Source organism: Corvus kubaryi, unplaced genomic scaffold, assembly GCF_017639235.1.
Source record: "Corvus kubaryi isolate FWS band 111438036 unplaced genomic scaffold, C.kubaryi_AGA036_p1.0 37361, whole genome shotgun sequence".
Classification (NCBI taxonomy): Eukaryota; Metazoa; Chordata; class Aves; order Passeriformes; family Corvidae; genus Corvus; species Corvus kubaryi.
The window spans coordinates 460698-484745 of NW_024581118.1; the positions used below are offsets into that span (position 1 = coordinate 460698).

General features: G+C 41.6%; 1 protein-coding gene across 2 annotated transcripts in view; it reads left to right on the forward strand.

Moving 5' to 3' along the window:
• RGL1 (ral guanine nucleotide dissociation stimulator like 1) overlaps positions 1–24048 on the forward strand; it is a 54893-nt gene that overhangs the window by 10505 nt on the left and 20340 nt on the right. The window contains exons 2-4 of one of the 2 annotated variants that reach the window (XM_042033960.1): positions 4711–4846; positions 9447–9655; positions 14921–14998. In XM_042033960.1, coding sequence (XP_041889894.1) covers positions 14985–14998 — 14 coding nt within the window. In that variant the 5' untranslated portion in view covers positions 4711–4846; positions 9447–9655; positions 14921–14984. The remainder of the gene's footprint in view (positions 1–4710; positions 4847–9446; positions 9656–14920; positions 14999–24048) is intronic. The other variant, XM_042033959.1, reaches the window with a different exon arrangement.

Genomic DNA, 24048 nt, shown 5'->3' on the forward strand with positions numbered 1-24048 from the left:
TGCTTTTGTGGAGTAATCCTGTTATTATAGTGTTTTATTTAGTCTATTTTTTCTCTTATATTCATCCCACCTTTTTTGGTCTGAAAGCAGTTTAAGGGATTATTTTCTTTTCCCCTCCCACCCCTCAGCTGCTTTGTACAGTTGCCTTTCTCCCTATGGAGACTCAACCTTTCTTCCAGTCAATAGCCGTTCCTTTCTGGGGAGTCCATGGGCTCTTTGTGCAAGTAAAACAACATGTTTTTATTACAAAGTGGCATTTTCCACTTTGTAATAAAATGAAAGATCTCAGAATGATTGAACAATATGGAATGACTGAATGCTTTGAGATAGCCCTTGGGTTTCATACTGAAGACTTGTGGTAGATCTCATTAGACTGCCAGATCCCAATGGCTCATTGTTAGTAGCTATAAATCCTAAAGCAGAAATAGACATCATGTTAGAGCTATCTAGGGTTTTATTCCCTCCTGAATATAGTTTATGCCCCACACAAGCTTGCACACAATAAATTGAGTTTCTGTTTTGACTCGAATCAAGTGCAGAATGTTCTTCAGTTGTTTAGAGTATTCCTGTGGATAGAACTTGTCAGATGAGGTTCATAACATTTCAGAGATGTGTTGATGTTGGGATGGCAAACAAGTCAGTACACCCATCTGGATTAGCTGTAGTCTGCAGTGCAAAAGAGATTAATTAACTAAATGCTCCTGAGGTGCATTTGGAACCTGGTTTAAATATTCCATGCAAATAACAGCAAGAAAATTATGAAGATATGCCTCTGCTTTTGTTTGCTTGGTTTGTAGTAATCTCTGGCTGTACCTCTGATGCATTTCGTGTTTCTTAAAGTAGTAACCCTTTAGGGCACGGCCGGTGTCTTTGGTTTGGAGATGGCAGCCATTGTGCTGCTGTTGGAAATGCCCCATGAGTAACAACAATGTGTTTCACTTGGAAGGCAGATCTTAGGCCTTTGCATTCCTCCCATGGAGTGCTTCAGATTGATTCTGGCTGTGCTACAGGCTCCTTGCTCCCTGGAGCAGAGAAAATGTGAATGAACTCTTGCACACTTATTTAAAGCACGCGGCTTGCATTCTTCCTGCAAAACCAGGCACTTTATTCGGGAAAATATCAAGTGGTCAGAGGGAGCAGGACAGGGGAGAGCAGAGGTCAGAGGGAGCAGGACAGGGAAGAGCAGAGGCTGTTAACTCCTGGTGGGTAATTAAACAACAACCCCCTCAAAAAAGAAGAAAAATCAAAACAACAGACAGCAAATGGGGACAACTTCTTATTTATCTGGCATTTTTTGCTCTTTTTTCCCCCTTACTTGTGAGCTATACTTATTTTGCATTCTGACTCAATACTTCTGCTTAATTATGTGTTTTGATTTGTGTCCATTGCCTGAGGATTTCTGTCTGAGTGCAAGGCAGCATTCTTAAACCAAAACACAAATATTTGCAGAGGGTTTGGGGACAGCTCACACCATTTGTGCTGGGGCAAAAGAGGAGGGTTCATGACTGGTGCTTTAGTTAGGAGAATGCAGTAATTTATGTAAGTGTGCAGTAGTTTAGTTGTCACATGCTTCTGTTTGTCTGCTGACATGCAGAATTTCTCATAGAGAAAATGCCTGTACAACTGGGACAAGGATGTTGCCATCGCTTGCAGACACGCATGTAGCCAAACACAGTCACTCCCTGGCTCTGTAGGGGTGTGTGTGTGCAGGAGAACACCAGACAATGCCATACTCCATCCCTTGTAATATCTAGATAATATAGTAAAAATGCAGTTTGTCCTGGATTTATGATTGAGTTAATATTTTTGGACTCTTTCAGCACATAAATAAGTATTCAAGCTGGTAACACTTAATATTAGGAAACATTAGCTTCCTATTACTGCTTTTTCTACTCAGACACCACCCTGGAGATGCCTCTTAGTTTCAAAACAAAGGGTAGTAAAAAGCACAGCCATGGAAATGAAGTTTATAACGCAGCGTAGGTATGTTTTCATGATGTGGTCATAAAAGTGGTTACTGACTGCTAACCTATTTCTTTTTAAAAAGCTTAGAAAAAATTGGCATTAGAGATTGCTCACAGTAATTATTATGAGACATGTAACAGCATTTCTTGGGTATTTGTTGTTCCACAGAAATACCTTGTTCCCAGACCAGTTTACTTTAAAATATCAATGAGTCTTCTGCTAAGTATTTTCTCCTCTGTCAGAAGGCATTTCATCTCCCCACACCTACAGGTTTAATTTCCAGCTATTCATACTATTTATAATTTATCACTCTCGCCTTGTTGTTTATTCTGGATGCAGGGGCAGTTTACACTGATTTCCTGAGTCAGTATAAATTTAATTTCTGTGTACTGTTTGAGCAAGCTTTACAGTGTGAAAGGAGAACCAACAATACAATTAGGATGAATAAAAGCATTTTGGGTTATGTAATATGCATTCATGCTACTATTATGCAACAGAATTATTACTTGTGGCATCCTTAAATCCATTTTGAATTTAGCACTGCTGCCTGCTGCCTCATACAGGACCTTCTTTGTTTCTACTGATGGAGCAGAAAGTGATGATGAGCTCCACAATTAATTTAAATTACATTTCTGGAAGGAGATAAAAAATAGTGTGACTTTTCACAGGACAAGTGAATACTTGTTGGTAGTCAAAAATCATGATACCATATGAAATCTGTCTGATTGTGTTAGTGATAATATCAGTCATCCCCTCTTTTTGCTACGCTTGGTGTTTATTAAAAAATGACAGAGTATTTTAGCATTTTTTCTTGAAAGAAACATGGCAAAGGGCTTTGCTGACCACTGTTTCACAAACAACATTTAATAGCTTTCCTCTGGCATTTCTTAGGATAGGCATAGAGTTGTCATTTTTAACATCAAGGCAGCTTAGAAATATTGTATATAAATACAGAATTTGCTGTGCTGTGAGATTGAACCTCTAAGTATTCCTCAGATGGCAGGCGCACTGTACCTACCCCTGTAATCTATGATCAGAAGCACTAGAAGCTGTTTCAGACTGAAGTAAAATGTTTGAGCTGTCTGCCACCTTTTATACTTGTTTTCTCTGCTCAGCGCCTCTTCTTTTCTCCCTTGTGGTTCCCAGTAATGGTTCCTGGGTGCTTTGGCACCTCCAGATTTCCAGGGCTGACTAGAAGCTGTGAGAGTGTGGGGAAGGAGGAAGAGGAGTTAAGATAAAGGCTGTGAGCAGAAGCAATAATTACTATTTCTGGGGCACAGGGGAGCTGCACCAGCTGCCTTTACCTCCTTAGGGACCCTCTGTAATTCATACCTGGAAAAGGCTGTTAGTAGTTTTCACAATTAATCACTGCCTGCTTTATGCAAGTTCCAGCAGACTTTGTAGAGCTCTTCTTTCACGGAGACACTGTGTAACACTTCCTTTGGCTCCAGAAGTCAAAATATTTTCGAAAATGAGCTGATTGTACTGCCAAAATGGGCACTAAAGCCCATTTCCTTGCCTTCATCCTGGTGTTCTGCTCACTTAGCTGTTCATTATTTTGAGTATTTATTTACTGCTTGGTTTGGAGGTTGGACATTTTGGTGTTTCTGGGCACTGAAGAGAGGAAGATACTGAGTTTTACAGATAATTTTCCTCTAATACAGGAGAGCTTTGGGAAGATACTTAGTACGGGACACACTTATTTACTGGATTATAAGAGTGTTTCTAGTAAATGTCATTTGATGACAGATAGTCCTCCAACAATGTAATATGCACATGACTAAGAGTCTTACCTGACTTACTGGTTTCTTTTTCTTGCTTTTCAGTTTTAAATTAGGAACTTGCTAAGCTTCAGTGTCCAATCAAAACCACCACAAGGAGTATTTCATAATACGAGTTACAAAATTAATACATCCCTGGCATGCCTAAAAGGGAACAGGGTTGTGATGAACTGCAGATCTGTGAAATACAACAAAAAAGAAACATGGGTTATCTGATGTTTCAGGTTCAGTTAACTCAATGATGACACCAAGTCAGACAAGAGAAGAGGGTGAGAGGCCTTGTATTGGTTTTGTTAAAAGTCCTTCTAGCAAGAGAGGTGAGAGGCAGGATGAGAGGGAACTTTTCGTAGGTAGGAAGTGACAAGAAGGTAAGTGCATAAATTGTACAAGGTAGAGATGGAGATTCGGAGCTGTTCAGGTGATTTTTTTTTTTTTTTTCTTTAAAAACATTGTATGCTGCACAGTGAACCTCTTGGATGAGTTGATTCTCACTGAATAATATGGCGACATTCCTTCGCTGCACAGATGCTTCTGAGTGGGTAAATTCAGAGCAGGAATTTCTATGTTCCCATGGCTGGTTAAGCTCCACCATTTGTAAGAGCGGCACAATGCCATTTTAACCTAGACCTCTTTGAAGATCCAGTTTAGTAATGCACTTGCTAAAACTTCTTTAGATGCATGCAGGGAGGTGATGTGTAAATTAGGTCTCTTTACTTTTGCTGTGATTCATTTAGAGCTGGTCCCACAAAATTCACCGATATCCAAATGAGTGTAAATTTGCATCACTTCAGAAGGTGTGAGAATGCACAGCTCAGCACCATGGAATGCCTCTTGTTTCTTATTTTCCCCAGAGTGGCTTTAAGTAGCTGCAAGTTGCCCGAGTGAAAGGGTTCTAACTGAGCAGCAGCATTTGTGTAAGAGGCTTTTTTCCTTTTCTCTTTTTCCCTCTAAATCTGCCCCACAGCTTTTGTGACTGTTTGCCAGCGCTTCAGAAAGATACCAAGCAGGCTGTGAGCTTTGAGGAGAAAACGAGAATGCCTTTTGTGTCATGATCATGGAATTAATTGGTCCTGGAAACTCTGGATCGCTGCCAAGAATGGGTATGTGACAGGAAAGGAAAAGGGCGGAGCTTTGGAAATTCAGGAACACTCCTTTTCGGATCTTAGGAAAGAGCTCATAAACTTATTTTGGCTTCTGAGTTTGGTGCAGTCAGCATGCAGAATTATGGTTTTGTGTGGTTTTTTGGGTTTGGTGGGGTTTTTTGTTTGGTTGGGGTTTTTGTTGTTTTTGGTTTTTGTTGTTGTTTGTTTTTTTTAAACAGTATCCAAAATGAGAAAATGGGAGTAAGTGAAGTGGAGAGAGTTCTGTGGAGAGCCCTGGTGTAATTTTATTTCATTTCATTTCATTTCCAAGTGCGCTGTAGGATAAAAGCAGCTGTCTTTGTCTGCAGGACGTCCACCGCTGGCCACCCAAGCCCTGCACTGCCAGTCACGCTTTCCTAGGCTGGAAATTCTGCTCCAAATTCACAGTTTTCTCCCATGCAGGCTGTTTTCAATGCTGGCAACTGGGCACAGGGATCTGCAGGGCTCTAACTCCGCCGGGCCCACAGAACTGAGGGCAGGAGGCAGTGGGGATGGGAACGGCCTGGCCCAAAAAGCACTTGAAATACTTGTGACTCCATTTGATAAGATTAGTCGAGGCACTGCTATGTGACATTGTTTGGGCAAAATCGCCACTTCTCAGAGGGTTTTTTTGTTCAACGGTCATGTGGTGGAGTTGGGAGTCGGTGCAGATGAATGTCAGCTGCTGTGGGTCTGTCTGTCCTGCACCCACGGCACAATCCCACTTCTTTCCACTCAGTTAGAAACTCCATCAAGGTCTTTGTTGGAAGGAAACGCTTTGTCAAAAAAGTTGTTAATGTCTTTGCAGTTGTTCTTTACCAAAATACTTGACTAAGATAACTAAACAACTTCTGTTTCATGTGTCTTGCTGTTTTTTTTAGTGATGTGTGTCTGCGTGTTAAATGAAGGCTATTTTAGGTTTTTCTTCTCTTAGAGTGACATTATGGATGCTTATATTTCTGGAGCTTTTCAAGTTCAATCATTCCATGATTTGATTTTTTTTTCCTTTTTTTTAAATTCCCCCAAGGATGAGTGTAGATATAAAAATTATGTATTGGAGAAACCTGTGTGTAAGCAATGGGAAAAAAATAAGGTTAAAATCACAAAGAGCATCTTATTTCTACTTTCAGAAGGTTAAAGCAGACTCATATTTAGACAAACAGTGACAATCTTGATTAGAGTGCTTTATTTTCATTTAACATAGACGTTACTGCACTTCAGGCACTTTTATTCCAGCATAGGCTGCCTGTCCAGTAAGTTAATTTAAAAGAAGAATGGAAAACTCTATCTGGAAAAGCTGTAAGTTTCAAGGAAAGTGAAAAGCGTTTAAAAATCTGTCAAAATTGCATTTAAAGTGTTAGTTAGATGCTCTGAAAATAACAGCAGAATTTCTGAATAAAACAAATCTTTAGTGGAGTGGTAATGTTTCAAATGACTGAGCCGTAAGAGTATTTGATATCTCCTTTTCTTATTGTTCATCCTAGTTGTTTTAGTATTTTTTTCCAGTCTGTGTAATGAAAAACAATTAGATCGATTTTATTCCATGATTCTCACTTCCAGAATCTCAACAGATAATATTTGCATTGGGAAAAACCTGCAGAGCAGTGGGGTTTTTTGGGTGAAAGCAATTGTTTCCAGTGATATTTCTGAGATAATTACTATAGTTCTGTATATCTTTGGGTAGCATCCTCGTTTTGTACTGATCAGAGTTTTAACTCTCCTTTTTTTCTTGAGTCTCTAATCCCTCTTGCTAGGCTGTAGCATTAATTTAGGCAATGGTGGCATTTATAGTTAATTTATATTCCCACTGAAGCTTAAACAGGTAGTGTTTGGAGGAAGTTTTCCAGCCTGTATGTGTTTTGGTCTGCATGGAGCTCTCCTGTTTCAGCAAGAAGTGTGTACGTAGGTAATGTTTTGCGCTGTAGAGCTGTAAGATGATCACATTAAAGAGAGTGGGCCCCTCAGAAGGTACAGCGTTGCCAAGGGTTAGTAAAGATGTTGGAATTACACTACATCAGTGTGCACACAACCTCAGAAAATAAGGATTTGCAAGGATACCTCCGTTTAATCTTTCTACATTTGCTTTTAAAAGATGCTGTCCGTCTTGTAGGAAGCTACTTGCGCATCACTTACACTTGCAGATTATCAAGGCTATAATCTGTTGCCTGAAAAATCAAAGTGAGATTTTAAAATACATAAATTAGACTCTAAAATGTCATATCTGTTTGTTTTAGAGGACCAAGAAAATGTTACTGAAGCCCTGAGATGTTGAGGTCTCTGTTAGACCACTGGACACGGTGCTGAAGGAGACAAACAGGAGCTGGAGAGCTTTTTTAGTTCTTTGGATGCACAAAACCGTGCAAAACTGGTGTCATTTATTGGTACCACTAACAGTGGTCACCATGCACTCCTGTCAAAAATTGCAAAGAGCTTTAGGAGCATCTTTTCATGGCAGTGAGTAGAGTGTTCCTCTGAGCAGAGGGCACTAAAGCAAACATGAAAACTCCTTTGCCTTTGGGTAGCCTGGTTGTGTCAGCGAAGAGATGGCCTCTTGATTAAATCCAGACTGAGCAGTTTCCTGTTAGCGTGAAACTCAGCCCACAAGGTCTTATTCTCAAAGCCTGTTATTGAGCTCGTCTGCCAAGTCCCTTTTCCTTTTAAACTTACAGGCAGAATTACTAAAATAATACAAATACAAGCAATCCCAGAAGTCTCACAATGGTTTCTAACAGTTTGATGTTTTGCTGACAAAGTTTTTGATTTTTCAGAGTTTGAGGTTGGTTTTGCTTTGGTGGGATTTTTTTTTGGGTTTTGTTTCTTTTTAACATTCTCCCAACATGATGTCTTGGGGAAGTTGTAGTGTTGCAATTAATGGAAAATTTTGTGCGTGTATCGGTCTTGGAAGCAAATTCTGCCCTTGTTTTGAATATACTCACCTGAGAGAATGAGAGGGTTTTATGTGCCCTGAGTAAATGTGTCCATAAACCATTACATTGTGAGCGGGTCAATCTGCTGGATTGAAAATAAAGAGTTAAATACAGTGGTGCAGATTTTCGTCCCTGTCAGAAAGTGGTTGTATTGTGTAACTAGTTATTTTTAAAAGGGTATTTTAATTGTTAGATGAAGAATTAGCAAGAAAATTGTAAATTTTTTTTTTTTTGGTGAACCAAGTTTTGCTTAAGGAATATTTGAGTGTAAGAGAGTTACATAGTGGTGACAACATATCCTGTTAATGTTTTTGTAATGACAGTGTCATACATAATTCCAGATACACTTTTAGTTCATTTTTATAATTCATATATATTTCCAGATGCACCTTTAAGTCAGATATATGACAAGTTATATGCCTTTAAAAAAGACGTAAGATCCATGGAACAAAATGTAGCAATTTTTTTCCCTGTCTAATCTGTTTTGGTTGTTTTTTTTTAAATACAGGCAGTAGGTTGTGTTTTAATGTCACAATAAGGGTTCGTTGGATCTCATTAAGATGGGAAATGAGATAGCAGAGCTTTGTAATAATATTAGAGACAGAACCTTAGAATGATACTAAAGACATCTATATTGTTTAAAACCAAAAGGGATGTCTATTAGAAACAATTCCAAAGCAGTGGAGTGTAGTGATGTAAATAGGAAGAGAGTGGGATTAATTCTTAATTATCTTATTAATAGATTATTTTTTCCTTTGCGTTTTGTCAGTATCCCGAGCCAGGGTTGGTAGTGACTATCATTAACATGCTGTCTTCATGCCCTCAGTATCAAGGTGTTTGTGTAAATATTGGACATTTTTTATTTATAATCCCAGTTTTAAAGCTTTTTATCTCACATACTTTACAAAATAGGATTCAAACGAGTCAAAAAAATACTTTTCTAAACTATCCTCTAAATAATGGCAGAATTTAAGGAAATGTTCTTTCAGACTCAAGGCAGGCTGTAAGCATTTAAAACAAATGCTGTTTAAAAAACATACCCATACACAATCCCAAACCCTAGATTTATGGACAAATATTGTGCCAAGTGGAAACTGTAAGAGAAAATTGAAGTGTTAGAATGCCTTGTTTGCAAGATGAGTTTGACACCCTCCTTGCAAAAGTATCTTGAAATGTTTTTGCACCAAATGTGTTCTGACCTTGGGTCCTGTGTGACACTGCAAAGTTGGTATTTTCAGCAAGGGAATCACAGGTGCCAGTACTTAAGTTATGGTCAGTTTTCATGTTTATTCAGAAGTTAAATGAAACACTGAATTAGCACTTTTGTTCCCTTCAGTAATATTACTCTTTGTGGGATAATGGATTGTCTTTTAGTTAATAATATATGGTGGAATCACGACTTAACTTGATAGTGGTCATACTGTAAAATATTTTTTGATCATGTCAGAGAAATGTTTTAAAATAGAGTTGCTTAAAAAATCCATTATTTGATACAGCATTTGGTGCTTGGAGAGCAGCAAATATTGACAAAATCATTTAGTAACTGGTGATGGCCAATTCGCGTGAAAAGATAGGATTTAATCCATTGGAATCTGTGCCAGGGATCTGTTTCCTGCCTGACTTTTGCACTTTGCTTTTGTTTCCTTTTGTAGGGTGAAGGAGACCAGTTACCCCCAGAGCACACTGTCAGACAGTACGAAACATCCAAGATCAGGGCTATAAAAGCTGGAACTTTGGAGAAACTGGTGGAGAACCTTCTCACAGCTTTTGGAGATGCAGATTTTTCCTACATCAGCATCTTCCTTGCAACATACAGGGCCTTTGCTTCTCCCAGGGCAGTGCTGGAACTTCTCCTGGACAGGTAAGAGCCACCGCTGTGCACAACAGGGGAACAGGGGAAAGTCGTCAGGAACTTCTTCCCTTGCTTTTAGTGGGCATGGATTTAATAGCCTGTTGTCAAGAATACTGCAAAATCCAGAATTTCAGCATAAACATCCAGTCTATAAATGCATTGCTGCTCACATCCCAACTCTCATAAAGCATAGGTAAGGAAATTGTTCCATGTCTGGCTGCTAAAGAACCCAGCTGGACCAACACAGCAAAATTAATACAAGTTTCCCTCAAAAAACCCAACAGAATGCATGGGCTGCAAAGTCATACCTAGAGTAGATTCCAAAGTTTTGCTGGATACCTATATTTTCAGACCTTGTTCTTCTGTTTGGGGGCTGCTGATTCGGAACAGGGATTGTACAAACACAAGAAAGAATGGGAGAGCAAATTCTATTACGTCACGTGAATATGCAGCCATAAATTTTTGCAGACAGCCCAGGAACTGCTAAATGTTATAAGAATAGCTTTTATGGTCAGACTGTTAAAATCATGGCTGCTATGTCTGCATAAATGCTTGGAACACACAGCATTAGTTTCTCACCCTAAATTCTAACTGAGACATGACTGGGTCCTTATTTTGGGAGTGTCATATTTGTTGCACTTTCAAAATCCGTGATTTGCAGAAATGGTTGCTCTGGCATGAAGTAATTAGAACAGAGAAGTGGCATAAGAACTCCTAGGGTTTAATTTTTGCTCTCCAACTAGGTAGATAAGGAACAAGGCATGGATAAATTATCTGTGCTTTTCTTTTCTATCTGAAAAGGACAATCTTGTCTGCTTTGTAGGAATGCCATCTGGCTCAATTAGAAAAGATAATAACAATAATAACCTGACAGTCAGGTAAGCAATCAGCTGAGAAAAGAGCAGCCATCCTGGAGAGTTGACTTAGTTACAGTTACATTGACTGCTCTCTACTTTATCTCTCAGTCCATCCCAATTCTGGTTCAGAATGTGAGGAATAATAAAAATTGACAGTGGATACATACAAGAATATAAAAACATTAAAGCTCTAAGGAAGTTGACCCTGCCCGCCTCCTCTCACGCTGATTTAAAGAGGTGAAAATGTCAGGAGAGGGCAGGAAAGCCCAGGAGAACTGTCTCCATAGAACAGAACTCTCTTTTCTGAGCCCAGTTTTGATCTTGCTGGCTTGTGTACCTCTCAGAGCAACATAAAACGCCCCCTTCAGAGGAGCGGGCTGCCTGACCTTGTCAGCATCATCCCCAGCCTTTTATAATACACAACAGGATCCACAGGAAATCCTAGGAGGTTACCACTTCCTTCCCCTCTCACAAATCTTAGGAGTGTAGTGCTTAAGAATCCCTGGTTTTTTCTCTTGGCTTTTTGTATATCATGGATACTCGCAAGTTTTATGGCTTGGGAGAAAATATAGATGAAACTTAAGATATAAAAGTTGGAATGATATACATGTAGCTGAGGAATATGGACTTGTGAAGAAAAGCAGATGTTATAAAGAAAAGAATTGAAAAAAAGATGGATTGTAATTGATTTTAACCAGCTTGGTTTTCATCTCTAGATTAGTTGAGAATAAGTAGCCAAGCATCTACATTTTTGCAACTTTGTTTTTAGTGATACTTGTTAATAATCAGGGTACAGAGACTAAAGTGGGTGTCAGTGCATAATTCGTGTTTTGTTTTGTGTGCCAGTGAAGTAATAATGAAAAAGGCAATCTCTTTTTTTTTTTTTTTTTTTAAAAAAAGGCAGCACAGTTTTGGCATTTGTTGTCAGTTTTAATTTCATCTGAAGAGCTTGAGCCCTGTCTCTTATTCAGGGTTGTGAAGTAAGGGAACAATTAGGAGTAGCAGTGCTAAGCTCTTGTTGTTTGGTCCAAGGGAGAACAGTGATGTGACCAGATCAAAACAGGCCCCTCCAGCTTTTCACAGGTGAGCAGCTCCTTGGGAGAGAGGAGGGAATAGCACCCACATCTCCCATTTGCAGGGTATTACATTTTGTAGGTACATACTCACTGGAAAACTTTCTCCGCAGTGTATTTGTGGAACCTGGATCACCCTCAAACCCAGTGCATTCAGTTTATGCTGGATTTGCTGTGGATACAGTGCTGCAGAATTGTCTGATTAATGTGTTAGACTTACACAAACCCAGCTTACACAAAAAGTCCTGGGACTCTTGGGAAAATGTCATGGGAAATGTACATATCCTGTACCCTAAGTGTGTGGGGATACCTGTTGCTCACTTGATGCTGTCTGCAGAGTATCGTGTCCAAGCAGCGCAGTACTGACTGAATTTGGGGCAGGAAGCATTTACGGTGTCCAAAAGCAGGTGAGGTGCTCTTCCCTGAGTCAGGGAAACAAATAAAAAAGCTGATGCTGTGCTTAAGAGAAACTTTGGGTTTAGAAACAGTTTCAGAAATCTGGTTGTTGCATTTTTTTATTTTCTTCCCTCCAGGATTTCACATTACCCTTTTGCTTTTGATTAAATCTGAGACTGGAGCCCTATTAATTTTTTTACCCAGATTCAGCCTATTGAGTTTTTTTTTAAGATAGATTAGAAGTCACTAGAGAAAATCTTGAACATAGGCTGGGACGTTGAGAAGTGAATGGGACGACTTGTGTTTCCAAAGGTATTCAGGAGTAATTGAACATCCACATCCCTTTAGCATTCATGGGAGTTCAGCATCTAAGCGCAGCAGACAGCTTTGGAAATCTGCTTTTAACACTGTACATTGTGATATTTTCTAGTTATTTGGTACAAGTGGGCAGGGAGAGCTAAAAGAAAAAGATCCTGTTGGCATTTTGATGTGGAAGCCCTCCATGGAAGTTCCTGGAGGGAAGAAGAGTGGCTCCTCCTGCCCCTGGGTGTGGGGATAGAGTGTGGTGCCTTTGGTATTCCCAGGGGGATATTCCAAGGTGTGATGGAAGCCAGAGTTGGTTAGCTATCCAGATGAGGGTAAAAGGAGGCCAAATTCCTCTCCTCCATTTTGTATTTTGCCCTGATAACTGTGTTCCTCAGAAGTGGAGCCATGCTGTGCTTGGTGCAGGCACAGATAAAGTAGCAACCAGTCCCTGTCTGGAGCAGTTTACAGAGGAGGGAATTGAGACTGTTTGTGGGAGAGCTGGAGCTGGGTAATGACAGCAAAGAACAAGTTAGTTTCATGTTTCCCACTCGTTCCTTTTGCTGAAGGGTGAATGGAGAGGACAGGGGAGGCGGAGGGGGAGCATCGAAGGAATAGGTCCTGCAGTAGCAGAGCCACACGTTTTGGGACAGCAGCTTTGTGGTGTTTGACTCACTGCTGTTCCTGTAGCATCTATTATTTCTTCTCTTCTTCCTTTATATCAGGTAGCTTGTCTACTCAACTCAAGAAGTGAGTTGTCACTCCATGTCACTTCCATGACTCCATGTGTGTAGGATTCAAGCCACCTTATTTTTCCTGAGGATCTGGGCTTCCAAATTGCTTGTTTTGATGCTTACAAGCTTATTTAGGTCTTTGTTTGGGGCTGTTGCAGAGATCACCTTTCCTTATTCTTTCTGAGTTATTCAGAGTATTTTCCTCCCTCTTCTTAACAGAGATGCAGGGGTGCATTCTCCACTCTGTTTTCCAGTATTTAAACATTCAGTATTACCCATTACATTCTGCTCTCATTTGCTTAGTCAGTCCCTTTGAGTGCAGTCTGTAACTTCCCAAACGCCAAGCTGAAAAGTTCTGTGGGCTACAGGATCCTTTTGTTGCTTGTGTCTCTTTTTGTATGCAAAGCATTCCTACAGGCTGGGCAGTGAAAGGCTCTTTGTGCTGGAAGCCTGCAGAAAGGCTGTTCTTTATATCGGTTGTGTCATTAACTCCTCCTAACCCGTATTTAATGACCTGTTGTTCATGGAGAGATGAGGCAGAGATTTGCATCTGGCAACATAAGGAAGCTTTATATCCTTCTCCAGCTTTGCACGGAAAACTGTCTACTCTTTATTGCCGTCTTACAGATTTCTCCTGTAAAACTCAGCTTGTGTCTCTAGTGGGATTTAAACACAAGTGCCTAATGTTCTGCAAAGACATAGTTAATATTTCATGCAATAGTAGGACAATGACATTGGGACTCATCTCAATAATTTTTTCTTAAAGAATTAATGGCAAGTTTTAAAAACTGAATATAAAAATTTAATTTTTATTTTAAAAAATTCCCCCAGCAGGGGGAAAGTGCCTTTTGTCTACTGGCTAAGATGTGTTTTAGGCATCTTACAGAGTAGATGGCAGTGGAGAGTGAAATCCTCTCCCTTTAACAACATATCTGTGATTCTTATATATGAAGCCTTAGACCAATGCTTGAGAGGAGCATAAAACTATCACCACTTCAATCCATTGAAACCTTTTTGGATGAGTTTGTGACAGTTCTGACACAAACCTTTGGGGCAGAAGCGGCTCACTGTGTTCTCTCTGTCTGATGTTACCAGGTTGTTGTAGCACAAGCACTTAAGGATGCACTTGTTTTAACTCTTCAGATTAATTGCAGGTGTATAAACCTAAATGGATAAAATCAGCTTGTCTTATTCTGGACAGTGAGTAATCATCCACCTTCATTAAACCTGCCTTTAAGGAGCCATGGAATTCTTAATGGATAATTATGAAGCTGTGTATCTGAAACAATGGGCACTCCCACTGAAAATGAAGTGCATGATTGTGCCTGCAAGGCACAGGGTTGTGCCTTGTAGGTAAGAGATTTTCCCTTTGGCACTGTTGGAGTTGTGCCTATGGTTCCCTCTTTCCCAATGGTGTTTTTACAGCATCGTGGGCTTTTCCCACTCACATAAGAAGTTTGGGCACAAAGTGAGCACTTGCCACCTGGGAAACATTGAAGCAACACTTGGAGCTGTTATGAATGGCAGGTGCTAGAGACACGGAAGCCGTACTGGGAGAAGGTGGTTGTGTTACAGTCTTGCTGTGCACTGGAATGTTGCCCTGGGAAAGGATGGAGTGAAAACAGGCAGAGAGAACAGTGAGCAAAGACACTGTTTTGGTTGATTCTGCCTGTGTGCAGGCTGCTTCATATAAATTAACAAATTAGGTTGGAAGATACTGGCTGTTTCTTTAGGATTTTTTCCCTCCTAAATGAAATAATCTTCAAACTCCTTAATTCTGCCCACATGTTAGGATTCCTTGTAGTTTGAGCTGGAAGCGCTTTGTAGTTGTTTATGGTATATGAATGATGCTATTTGGGATTTTGCTTTTATTCACTAGAGTTTCTTCTAAACATCCATCTCCTTTTTCAGGTTTGGAAACCTGGAGACCTCAAGCGATGGAGAAGTGGCAAACCTGAATTCCTTGGAATCTGAGATGGTACTCAGGGTGTAAGTATGGATTTGCACTGTGGAGCAAGCCCCAGGCAGGATTTGGTCTTGGAGGAGGATGTGGGCAGCAGAGCTGTTGTTTCTATTGAAAATTCACAGCGCTGTTGGCATGCTTAAACAAGCTCGTGCAAAGGCCAAATACTGATTGTCTTGTAACATATCCAATAGTACAATACAGACATCTTTTGCAGGGAAATTGTTTTGGAATTAAACATGAGATGAACACATCTAGGCCAACATTTTGTTGATTAAGCAAACAAGGTGTGTTTGTTTCCTCTGCCTTATCTGTGGCAGTAAGTGGTTTTTGCTTAGGAGTGATTTTATTGTCATTACAGCAGTGCCTGCAGAGCAAAGCTCAGGGTGACTCAGGCAATGTGTGTGTGCATGGATCTTTTCCATTAGTGCCCTGTGATTTACAGTGGTGCTTTTAGACTGAAATTTAAATTCTGAGGTCATCCTCATTTACAAAAGAAATAGCAAAGCTGTTTTGAACTGCAGTTTAAATGAGAAAAAGGTGGTTTGGCTATCCTCCTAGGGTTTTATCTTTAGACATTGGGTGTAAAAGGTGCCTTAGGTCATCAGCATTTGTACTTTGACATCTGTAGTTTGCATGCACTATGGCATGCGTGGTTATATTTGATTACAGAATGAAGATGCTTGATTCTTGTCAGCATTACTGGTTTTCTGTTCCTCTTGCCCCACGGGACTTGACATAAGAGCTCAATTCTCAGTCTTTCCTGGCTGGTAAAATATTTTGCTCTCATTTTGCTATGAGAACTCCTCAAAGAACAGCTGATAGTTAAAATTTGGTCACAGGCACCAAGGAGGCAGCATTCTGTCATGGATAGAAGCAACAACAAACAGCTAGTGGTTCCCACACTTCCATGCAGACTGAGCTCTAGGGTCTCTTCCAACTTTGGGCAAACCATTTGACCTCCCCCTATCTCAGTCATAAAATATGAGCTAAAGCTGTACCCTTCCTGCAGAATAGCTGAAGTATTTATGCTGGGGGTGAGGAATTAATTTCACCAGTATAAACCATGGTGGGATTAATCCCCCAACGGCCTTTTCACGGACCCAGAGGACTTTGATGATGAGATGAAGGGAAAAGGGGGAAAAGTAATCTTGATGTTACTTATGTCACTTGGGCTTTGGGCGAAATGCATCAATTTTTAGTTATACCTGCAGGTGAGTGTGCAAGCGAATAAAATAACATTTAGTAGGAGAGTGTGTTGGTTGGTCGGTTTGTTTGTTTTTAGTGGAATTATTTTCCTACTGACATACATACAGTTTACCAGCCTTGTCAGTTGCTTCCTGCTGCATCAATGCTTTCTTCCCTCTTGGCACATAACACCTTTGCACAGCCAGGGATGGACAAATGGATGGAGCCTGTGGTCCTATTCCTGTGCTAGCTCAACTTCGGATGAGTTTTCTGAGAGATTTTTCATTAATTTCGTTCAGAACAGCTGATTTTAATCCTTTGGCCTTCATAAGATACCTTTTATGTGTAAATTTGGTATCTTTACTCAAATCCACGTCTATAAAAAGCTCAACGATGAAGTTGTCATCAAAGTTATTCGTCAGGTATACATGTTTTAACAGATCCCATATAAATATGAATTCACTTTCCTTCGTTAAAAATTTCCATTGCTCTCAGTTGCTCTGGCTACTTGTCTCTGAGAAATGATTAATGGTATCTGGAAAGTGTTTGGCTTTGTAGTCCTGTTGTGAAACATGTACTTCTGGTAGTTCAGGTGTTTTCTTGTCTGGGATAATTCCAATATAATTGCATTTGCCCTCTTTTCTCATAGAACAGAAACATAATATAATTGTGCTCTTGGTTTTATATGACTTGGAGAAATAGGAGGAAGAAGCAGTAGAGCCTTGTTATTTCTTGCAATTAACTCTGTATTTCTCAAAGGAAAAAATATCTCATGGGGAAGCCTGTGGTCTGTGGCCAGAGACCTTCTGCATTCATCAGACTCCTATTGTGACAGCTCAGAGGCTTTAAAAAGCCAGTTGGGCCATTAGAAGTGGGGATGCAATTTAAAGCATTTCTACTGGTTTGACACAAAAAAAAGTTAAGAACAACTGCAGAAGGAGAGTTTATGACTCCTTAAGTACCTCACAGAGCCTGAAAGAGGGAGGGGTAGCAAAAACTGAGGATATGTGTGGAAGGAACATTGTCCTGTGTGGTGCACTGTAAGCCCACAGGTTACTGCTTTCTATGTCGAAATTCTCTGTCCGTTTTGCACTCGTAATATAGAGCTCTGATGTATTTTGAGGAGAATGTCTGATGTAAATTATCTAAATTTTTGGCAAAATTATGTGAATATTCCACACAGTGTTTATGTAACTCAGAACCTGCAGATCTGAAACAAGGGCTTGAGCACATTTGTGGCGCAGCCTTGTTGGAGGGGCTTGTGGGAGCTTTAAACCTGCCCTTCTGTTCCCAGATCTTGCAGTGATTCCAGACTGCTGCAATGATGTGTAGTTGTTACTGACCCAAGATCCCTTCAGCTGTGTTTAGAAACATGCCTTCCTAGGACCCCTTCCGCCAAGGGGATTTTCTCCTCTTCACTTGAACATCATTCCCATCATATTTTGGGCTGCTGGGGTGGTGTTGGGGTTTTAGTTTAGTCCTAGGTTTTTTTTTTTTTTCTGTTAAAGGAATTTTCCCCCTATACATGTTGCTAGGGGAACAAATGGCCAAGTACTTAAGAAAAACAAAGGACCTGGCTGCTCTTTTTGTTTCACCTGGGTGTGTGGGCAGTAGGTCCTGGTGTTCGGAGAGAGAGAAGCTGCTTGTTCTTTCGGCCGTTTTTTCTTTCTGCGGAGAAAGATCCCAGGATCCCCGGCCCACCTTCCTTGCCCCGCTGGAGGCCGGGCTGTGGCTGCCCTGCCCTGCCGCTGCTTCGAGCCTTCACTGTGTTGTAGCCCTGCTCGCCCTGCCTGACCAGACCTCCGGGGGGTTCCCCGCTTGGATACATCGCGTCTGCCACCTGGGGATTTGTGTTTGTCCCTGCCGCTCCAGCCTGCTGTTCCCGAGGGTCCGGCCGGACACCGGGATCGGCTGCCCAGCAGTTTGTGAAGCCTTTGTCCCATCCCTTCCCGGGATCCCAGGCCACCACTGCCGCATGCTCCCCGAGCTCGCTCCGGAGCGCCCCCTGCAGCCGCGGGGGAACCATCGCACCTGCCCTGCTCACCGGGAGCCGCCAGCGCCCCCTGCCGGCTGCGAGCGGAACTGCACCCGAGGGGAAAGGGCCTGACAGCCGAGAAGGCTGGGACTGAGTTTGTGATTGTTTGCTGTTACTGCCATAGTTATTGTTGTTTGTTTGACTGGTTAGACACATATAGATATATAATAGTAAAGAACTGTTACTCCTATTTCCCACATCTTTGCCTAAAAGCCCCCTTGATTTCAAATTATAATAACTCGGAGGGAAGGGGGGTTGCATCTGCCATTCCAAGGGAGGCTTCTGCCTCCCTTAGCAGACACCTGTCTTTCAAACTAAGACAGGTGGTCAAAAAAATTGTATTTTTCAACAGAGATCTGAATTACATCTAATATGTGGTTTAAACAAAGGTTTAGTTCTCAAAATACCTTGGATCTTAGAGTTGTGAGTAAACTCATCAAAACCATCAAAAAATGTGTAAGCTTCAAACAACCTGCCTTTTTCTTTCCCTGTCAGGACCCACCTTAGCTTTTCATGTTCAGTAGCTTGCTTTCCACACTTCTCACTACTTTCAGTCCGTCAGAAAGTTCATGATCACAAGTAACAGAAGAATGAACTCCAGAAAAGGTCATATATTCCAGCTAAACGTCTGAGTTAGATGGACTTCAGCCTGTGTTTCCAGAAATGTGACTCTGTGTCTCTTAATTTTCTGATAAGAGAATTGAAAGGAGTAGCTTATTTGACCCTCTACCTCCTATAAGTAATTTTTTTGTTCTTCCTGTTTTCATATCAACAAGATTGCCTTGTGCTGTGTCTCATTCTGGATGTTTTTGTGTTGAGGGGTGACCGACTTCCCTCCTCATTGTAGGTTGTTGCTGTCTTTGGAATCTTCTGTGTTCTCTGCATGGCTTTTTGCTTAGGACTTCTGTTCACATTCAAAAAAATGTGTAACATGCCACGGTGTGTGACAATTCAGAATAAAACCGTATATACATTAAACACAAATTATCAGCATGATGAATAGCACTAAAATTTAAAGAGAGGTCCATACAATTTCTACTATAATTCAGTTATGTTCTTGGCTTTTAAATGAGGTTGTAAAGTTCAAATGTGTTGTTTGGTATGTGTCACCTGACAAAAAGAAAATGAGGAAATGTCTGATGTGAAGGCTCTTTGCACCTTATCAGGCAGAGTCATGGAAAACCTGAATGGTATAGTCACCTCCTCAAGATCTTTCAGCATCTTTATGTATTCTGGGAAGGGGGTCAGCAAGCCAAGCAACTGATGCTGTGTGGGGCCTTCAGTCCTCCCCAAATGTCCAAGTGTACTGCCTAGGAGATAGAAACAATGCTTTTGGTGATAGGACCTATCCCCTGATCTCACTTTGGAGCAGACCAGTTCCTCAGTTAACTGTTAACTCTGTTAAAAGGTTGGGTTTTCTATGCAGGGTGATCTGTGGAACAACTCATGCCATTTTCCTCCTCTAGTGAAGGACAGTGTCAATTTTGATTTCTGGGATTTTGATTTCTGGGCAATCAGTCCACTTCTGGCAGATAGCTGGTCCCAAAGCACAGGCTCCATGAATTTAAAGAGGTGATGTGCTAAAAGAGCAGACACTGCTTTCCCCGGAGGTTGACATTGAAGACCAGGCTGAGGACTGGAACTGAGAAAGGAACATAAAGCCTCCACAATCTAAAATATTGTAGCTTCTTGTACCTTCTGGGAGTCAGTGGCTCTGCAGGATCCTGAGGTGTCTCTGGGTAGTGTGAGGGTCCCAAGCCAGGCCATGGCACTGGGATGTCTTTCTAAGCCTGTGACACTTGGGGAGCTGAGGCAGCACATCAATGAGAGCTGAGCTGGCTGCCAGCAGTTTTAAAGATTTGTGTCAGTGCATTTCCCAGAAGCGATTCATTCCTGTCCAGACACACAAAAAGCTATCCAGGCTGGCAGTCCAGGCTTGCCTGCGATCTTTGCATTTGGGGGAAGCCTAATTTAATGTTAACTGAATCTAGTTCCTTGGAGACCTTACTCAAAAATACAGGAGTAAAAACCTGGGATTACCTGCAGGAAGGGTTTTTCAAGAGGCAGACAATGTTCCCATAATGATCGGTGGACTTGGACCATGATTTTTTGTTTGCATGCTTTCCTGTCTAACTTTAGTACTGCCATGGTTTTTGAATCCATGAGTAACAGCAAAAAGTCCTTTCAAGCTGCCTCTTGGACTACAAGGCTGTGGTTTCCTTCTGCTACTGGGTTTGGCTTGCTGGTTTGGAGTCCATTGGTGGTGCTTTCCCTCAGATGAACAACAGGCCACAGAAATGAATCAAAATACTTAGGGCTTTTTTGCTTGTCTTGAATGTCAGCTCATAGTTGCATCTGCTTTATTATCAAAGTGTGGAATTTATTTGTTATTATAACTTGGAATGTGGCATGATTGAAAGCCACAGACAAAGCGGCTTGAAACTAAACTGAAACCTTGTTTTTTTCCACAGCATTTGAGGGAAATAGCTCAAATAGAGAGAATTAAGGAACTATTCAGCGACCATGTGGCATGTCTTGCATGTTCACCTCTCCTCTTCTGCATTAAAATAGCAAATACCAAAACCTTCAATGTAGTACCACAGCATTTGGAGTTTTTCATAGTGACAAACAAACATTCTCCCATGGCTTTTTGTGCATTCGGACCTTCCTGACCAAAACCTTGTCTTTTGGTTCCTTCTGAGCCAAACAGTCCCACTGGAAAACAATGTACACAGTTACAGCATCGCAGAAATAAAACTGGGCCTGAAACATTGTACTCCAAGACAATAGACACCAAAAGAATGTGAGACAAATGGAAGAAAATTGGCTGGAAGCTTCTGATGCCTGGGAAATCCACGGTGGGGAGCAGTTAAGATGAATTTGGGAGAGCAACAATCAGTCATGCCAGTAAAGCAAATTAAGCTAAAACAACATCAGAAACCAGTGTGGTTACATGAGAAGCAGAGTCAAACACAGGGCAGTGAAAGAGTGGGAGAGTTATGAAAACAACCAGAATCAAGCAGAAAAGAATAATTAGAAAGAAAAATAATGATTGGCATCTAAATTAAAACAAAGAGCAGCTAGCAGAGTTCTTCCCTTAGTGGCTTCACGTGCATCCTGGCAAAAGTCTCCTATATGTTATTGAACAAGAATTTCCAAATCAGAAGGACCTGATAATTTGCTGGAAGTCATCAGGACGGTATTTATAAACAAACTGGGTGTGAGAAGCCACCTTTGCAGCAACCTTTCCTTGTGGTTTTCTTACATTTTACCCCTGATTTAACAAGCAAAACTGAGAAAACACAGATGACTTAATTTATTCTGTGTGAGCAAGCCTGAGAGTTACTGCCTGGACAGTGGAGGAAAGGGAATAGCCATCTGTAATGAGTATTTTCTTTATGGACTTAAGTCTGCATTTGGCAGATTACAGATAGTTTTGTGCACGTTCTTACAGAATTTCATAATAAATCAATAATTTAACCCCTTTTTGCAGCTGAGGTTCCCCTTATTAAGTGTTGAGATTCCCTTCTTATTCTTTAGAAATAATTGTGGTGGGAAGAAAACACTGCTTTTGCCTTTTTGGTCAGAAATTGAGGTTTAACAAGTCTGAGTGCCGAGTCCTGCAGTTTGGCCTCAACAACCCCCTGCAGTGCTACAGACTGGGGACAGAGTGGCTGGACAGTGGCCAGGCAGAAAGGGACCTGGGGGTACTGGTTGACAGCCAGCTGCACATGAACCAGCAGTGTGCCCAGGTGGTCAAGAAGGCCAATGGCACCTGGCCTGGATCAGGAATAGTGTGGCCAGCAGGGCCAGGGCAGGGATTGTCCCCCTGTACTTGGCACTGGTGAGGCCATACCTTGAGTGTTGTGTCCAGTTCTGGGCCCCTCAGTTTAGGAAGGATGCTGAGATGCTCGAACACATCCAGAGGAGGGCAACAAGGCTGGTGAAGGGCTTGGAACACAAGTCCTGTGAGGAGCGGCTGAGGGAACCTGGAAAAAAGGAGGCTCAGGGGAGACCTTATCAATCTCTACAACTCCCTGTAGCCAGGTGGCGGTCAGTCTCTTCTCCCAGGTAACCACTGACAGAACAAGAGGATACAGTCTTAAGCTGCACCAGGGGAAGTTTAGGTTAGACATTAGAAAAAAATTCTTCACTGATAGTGATTGGGCACTGGAATAGTCTGTCCAGGGAGGTGATGGAGTAACTGTCCCTGGAGGTGTTTAAAAAAAGACTGGACGTGGCACTCAGTGCCATGGTTTAGTTGATGAGGAGGTGTTAGGTCATAGGCTGCACTTGATCTCAAAGGTTGTTTCCAATGTAGTTAATTCTGTGATTCTCTGAAATGCTGTCTTTAATTCCTGTCAGATCCTGTCAGGACTGCTAAAGTTGTCTTCCCAGAAGAGACAAGGCCATGCAGAATTCCCATGTTGTGGGAGGGTCTCATTTCCCACCTCCGCTGTGCCCTGCTGAGCTGACAGAGCTGTTGGACTTGGAGCTGCCACAGCGCCGTCACCTTCTGTGCAGCTCATGGGCAGATGGGGGTGTGTGAGTTCTTGGTCCCAGTTTGTGAACAACAGGCTCGGATATACTTCTCCACCTACCTGGATAGGTTTTGGAGACTGAAACCTTTGGAGATGTGTTCCAAGCAAAGCTAGTGTGGAAATCAGAAGGCTTTCTGGATAGGTGTGAAACTTGACAGCATTGCTTAGCAAAGCCTGGAGTCTGTGGCCAAGTAGCAGAGGCGTTAAGCAGTGAGGGTTTTTTGTATAGGCAGGAAAGGAAAAATTTATAGCTCATAATCAACCCATGAAAAATATAGTCTGTGGTGTTTCTTTCCTGTCTGAGCTCTTGGAAGGCCTCTGTTCCTATCTGGCTCTGTCGAGTACAGAGTTTCTTTGCAAGGGCAGCAAATGTAAAGGTACTGCAAGATATGGGCGAGTGTCCAGCCCATTTCTGGAAAGCTGCATTATTCCCTGGCACTCCAGTAAAACAGCTGGGCAGCAGGAGGTCACTATGGCACAGTGTACCTCTTCTCTCTTTCCTATTTCCCCTCTTGACTGAAATTATTTTGCTGGCAAAAATCAGTGTCTGTAACAGCTGTGAACTCTTCACCCTGCTCTGGGAGACTGTGTGTCTTAAACTCTGTTTATTCTTCAGCTTAAAAAAGTGGCCACTGACCAAGCCTCTGGAAACTGAGCTTAGTGTAGAGAGTGTGTGAACAATATTAGTACAAGAACTTGCCCTATGGAGAGGCTCTTCCTTCCAAATCATGGCTGAATTGGTAAATGGTTGTAGGAATAGAATACCTAGCCTGGCTTTTGGTGCTGGGACCAGAGGAACGATGGTTGTGATGTGGGTGGGGAAAAAGGAGCATGGAGCAGGAGGAAATGCACTATTTGGGCATGGAGTGAAGCACAGTGCTCCCTGCCTGTGGTGGGAATGAGAGGGAAATGCTGTGGGCATAGGACAGTGGTGTTTGTGACTGTTGGTAGTGCTGTGACAACATTCTGGGTATGTGAGGGGCTAGAGAGGACAACTGAAACTGGGAGGGTGGTGGGAGAGCCTGGGAGCATCACTGGGAGCATCTACCTGTTGTGGCCTTTCCTGGCCTTGAGAATGTAGAGCTGGTGTGGCACTGTTGGCTGTGCCACAGCTTGCAATGAAACCTGAAATCCAGAACGTGTTTGTATGTTAATTCTTGATTGTAAATACTTTTCATAGCTCTGAAACTGTAATTCCAGAATTTCTCCTGTCAGCAAGCCTAATCAAAGAATATTACCAACAGGTTTCCAAATACTTTCATTGAAAATTCAAAGTAGCCACATTATCAGAACAAGAAGGGACAGAAACATC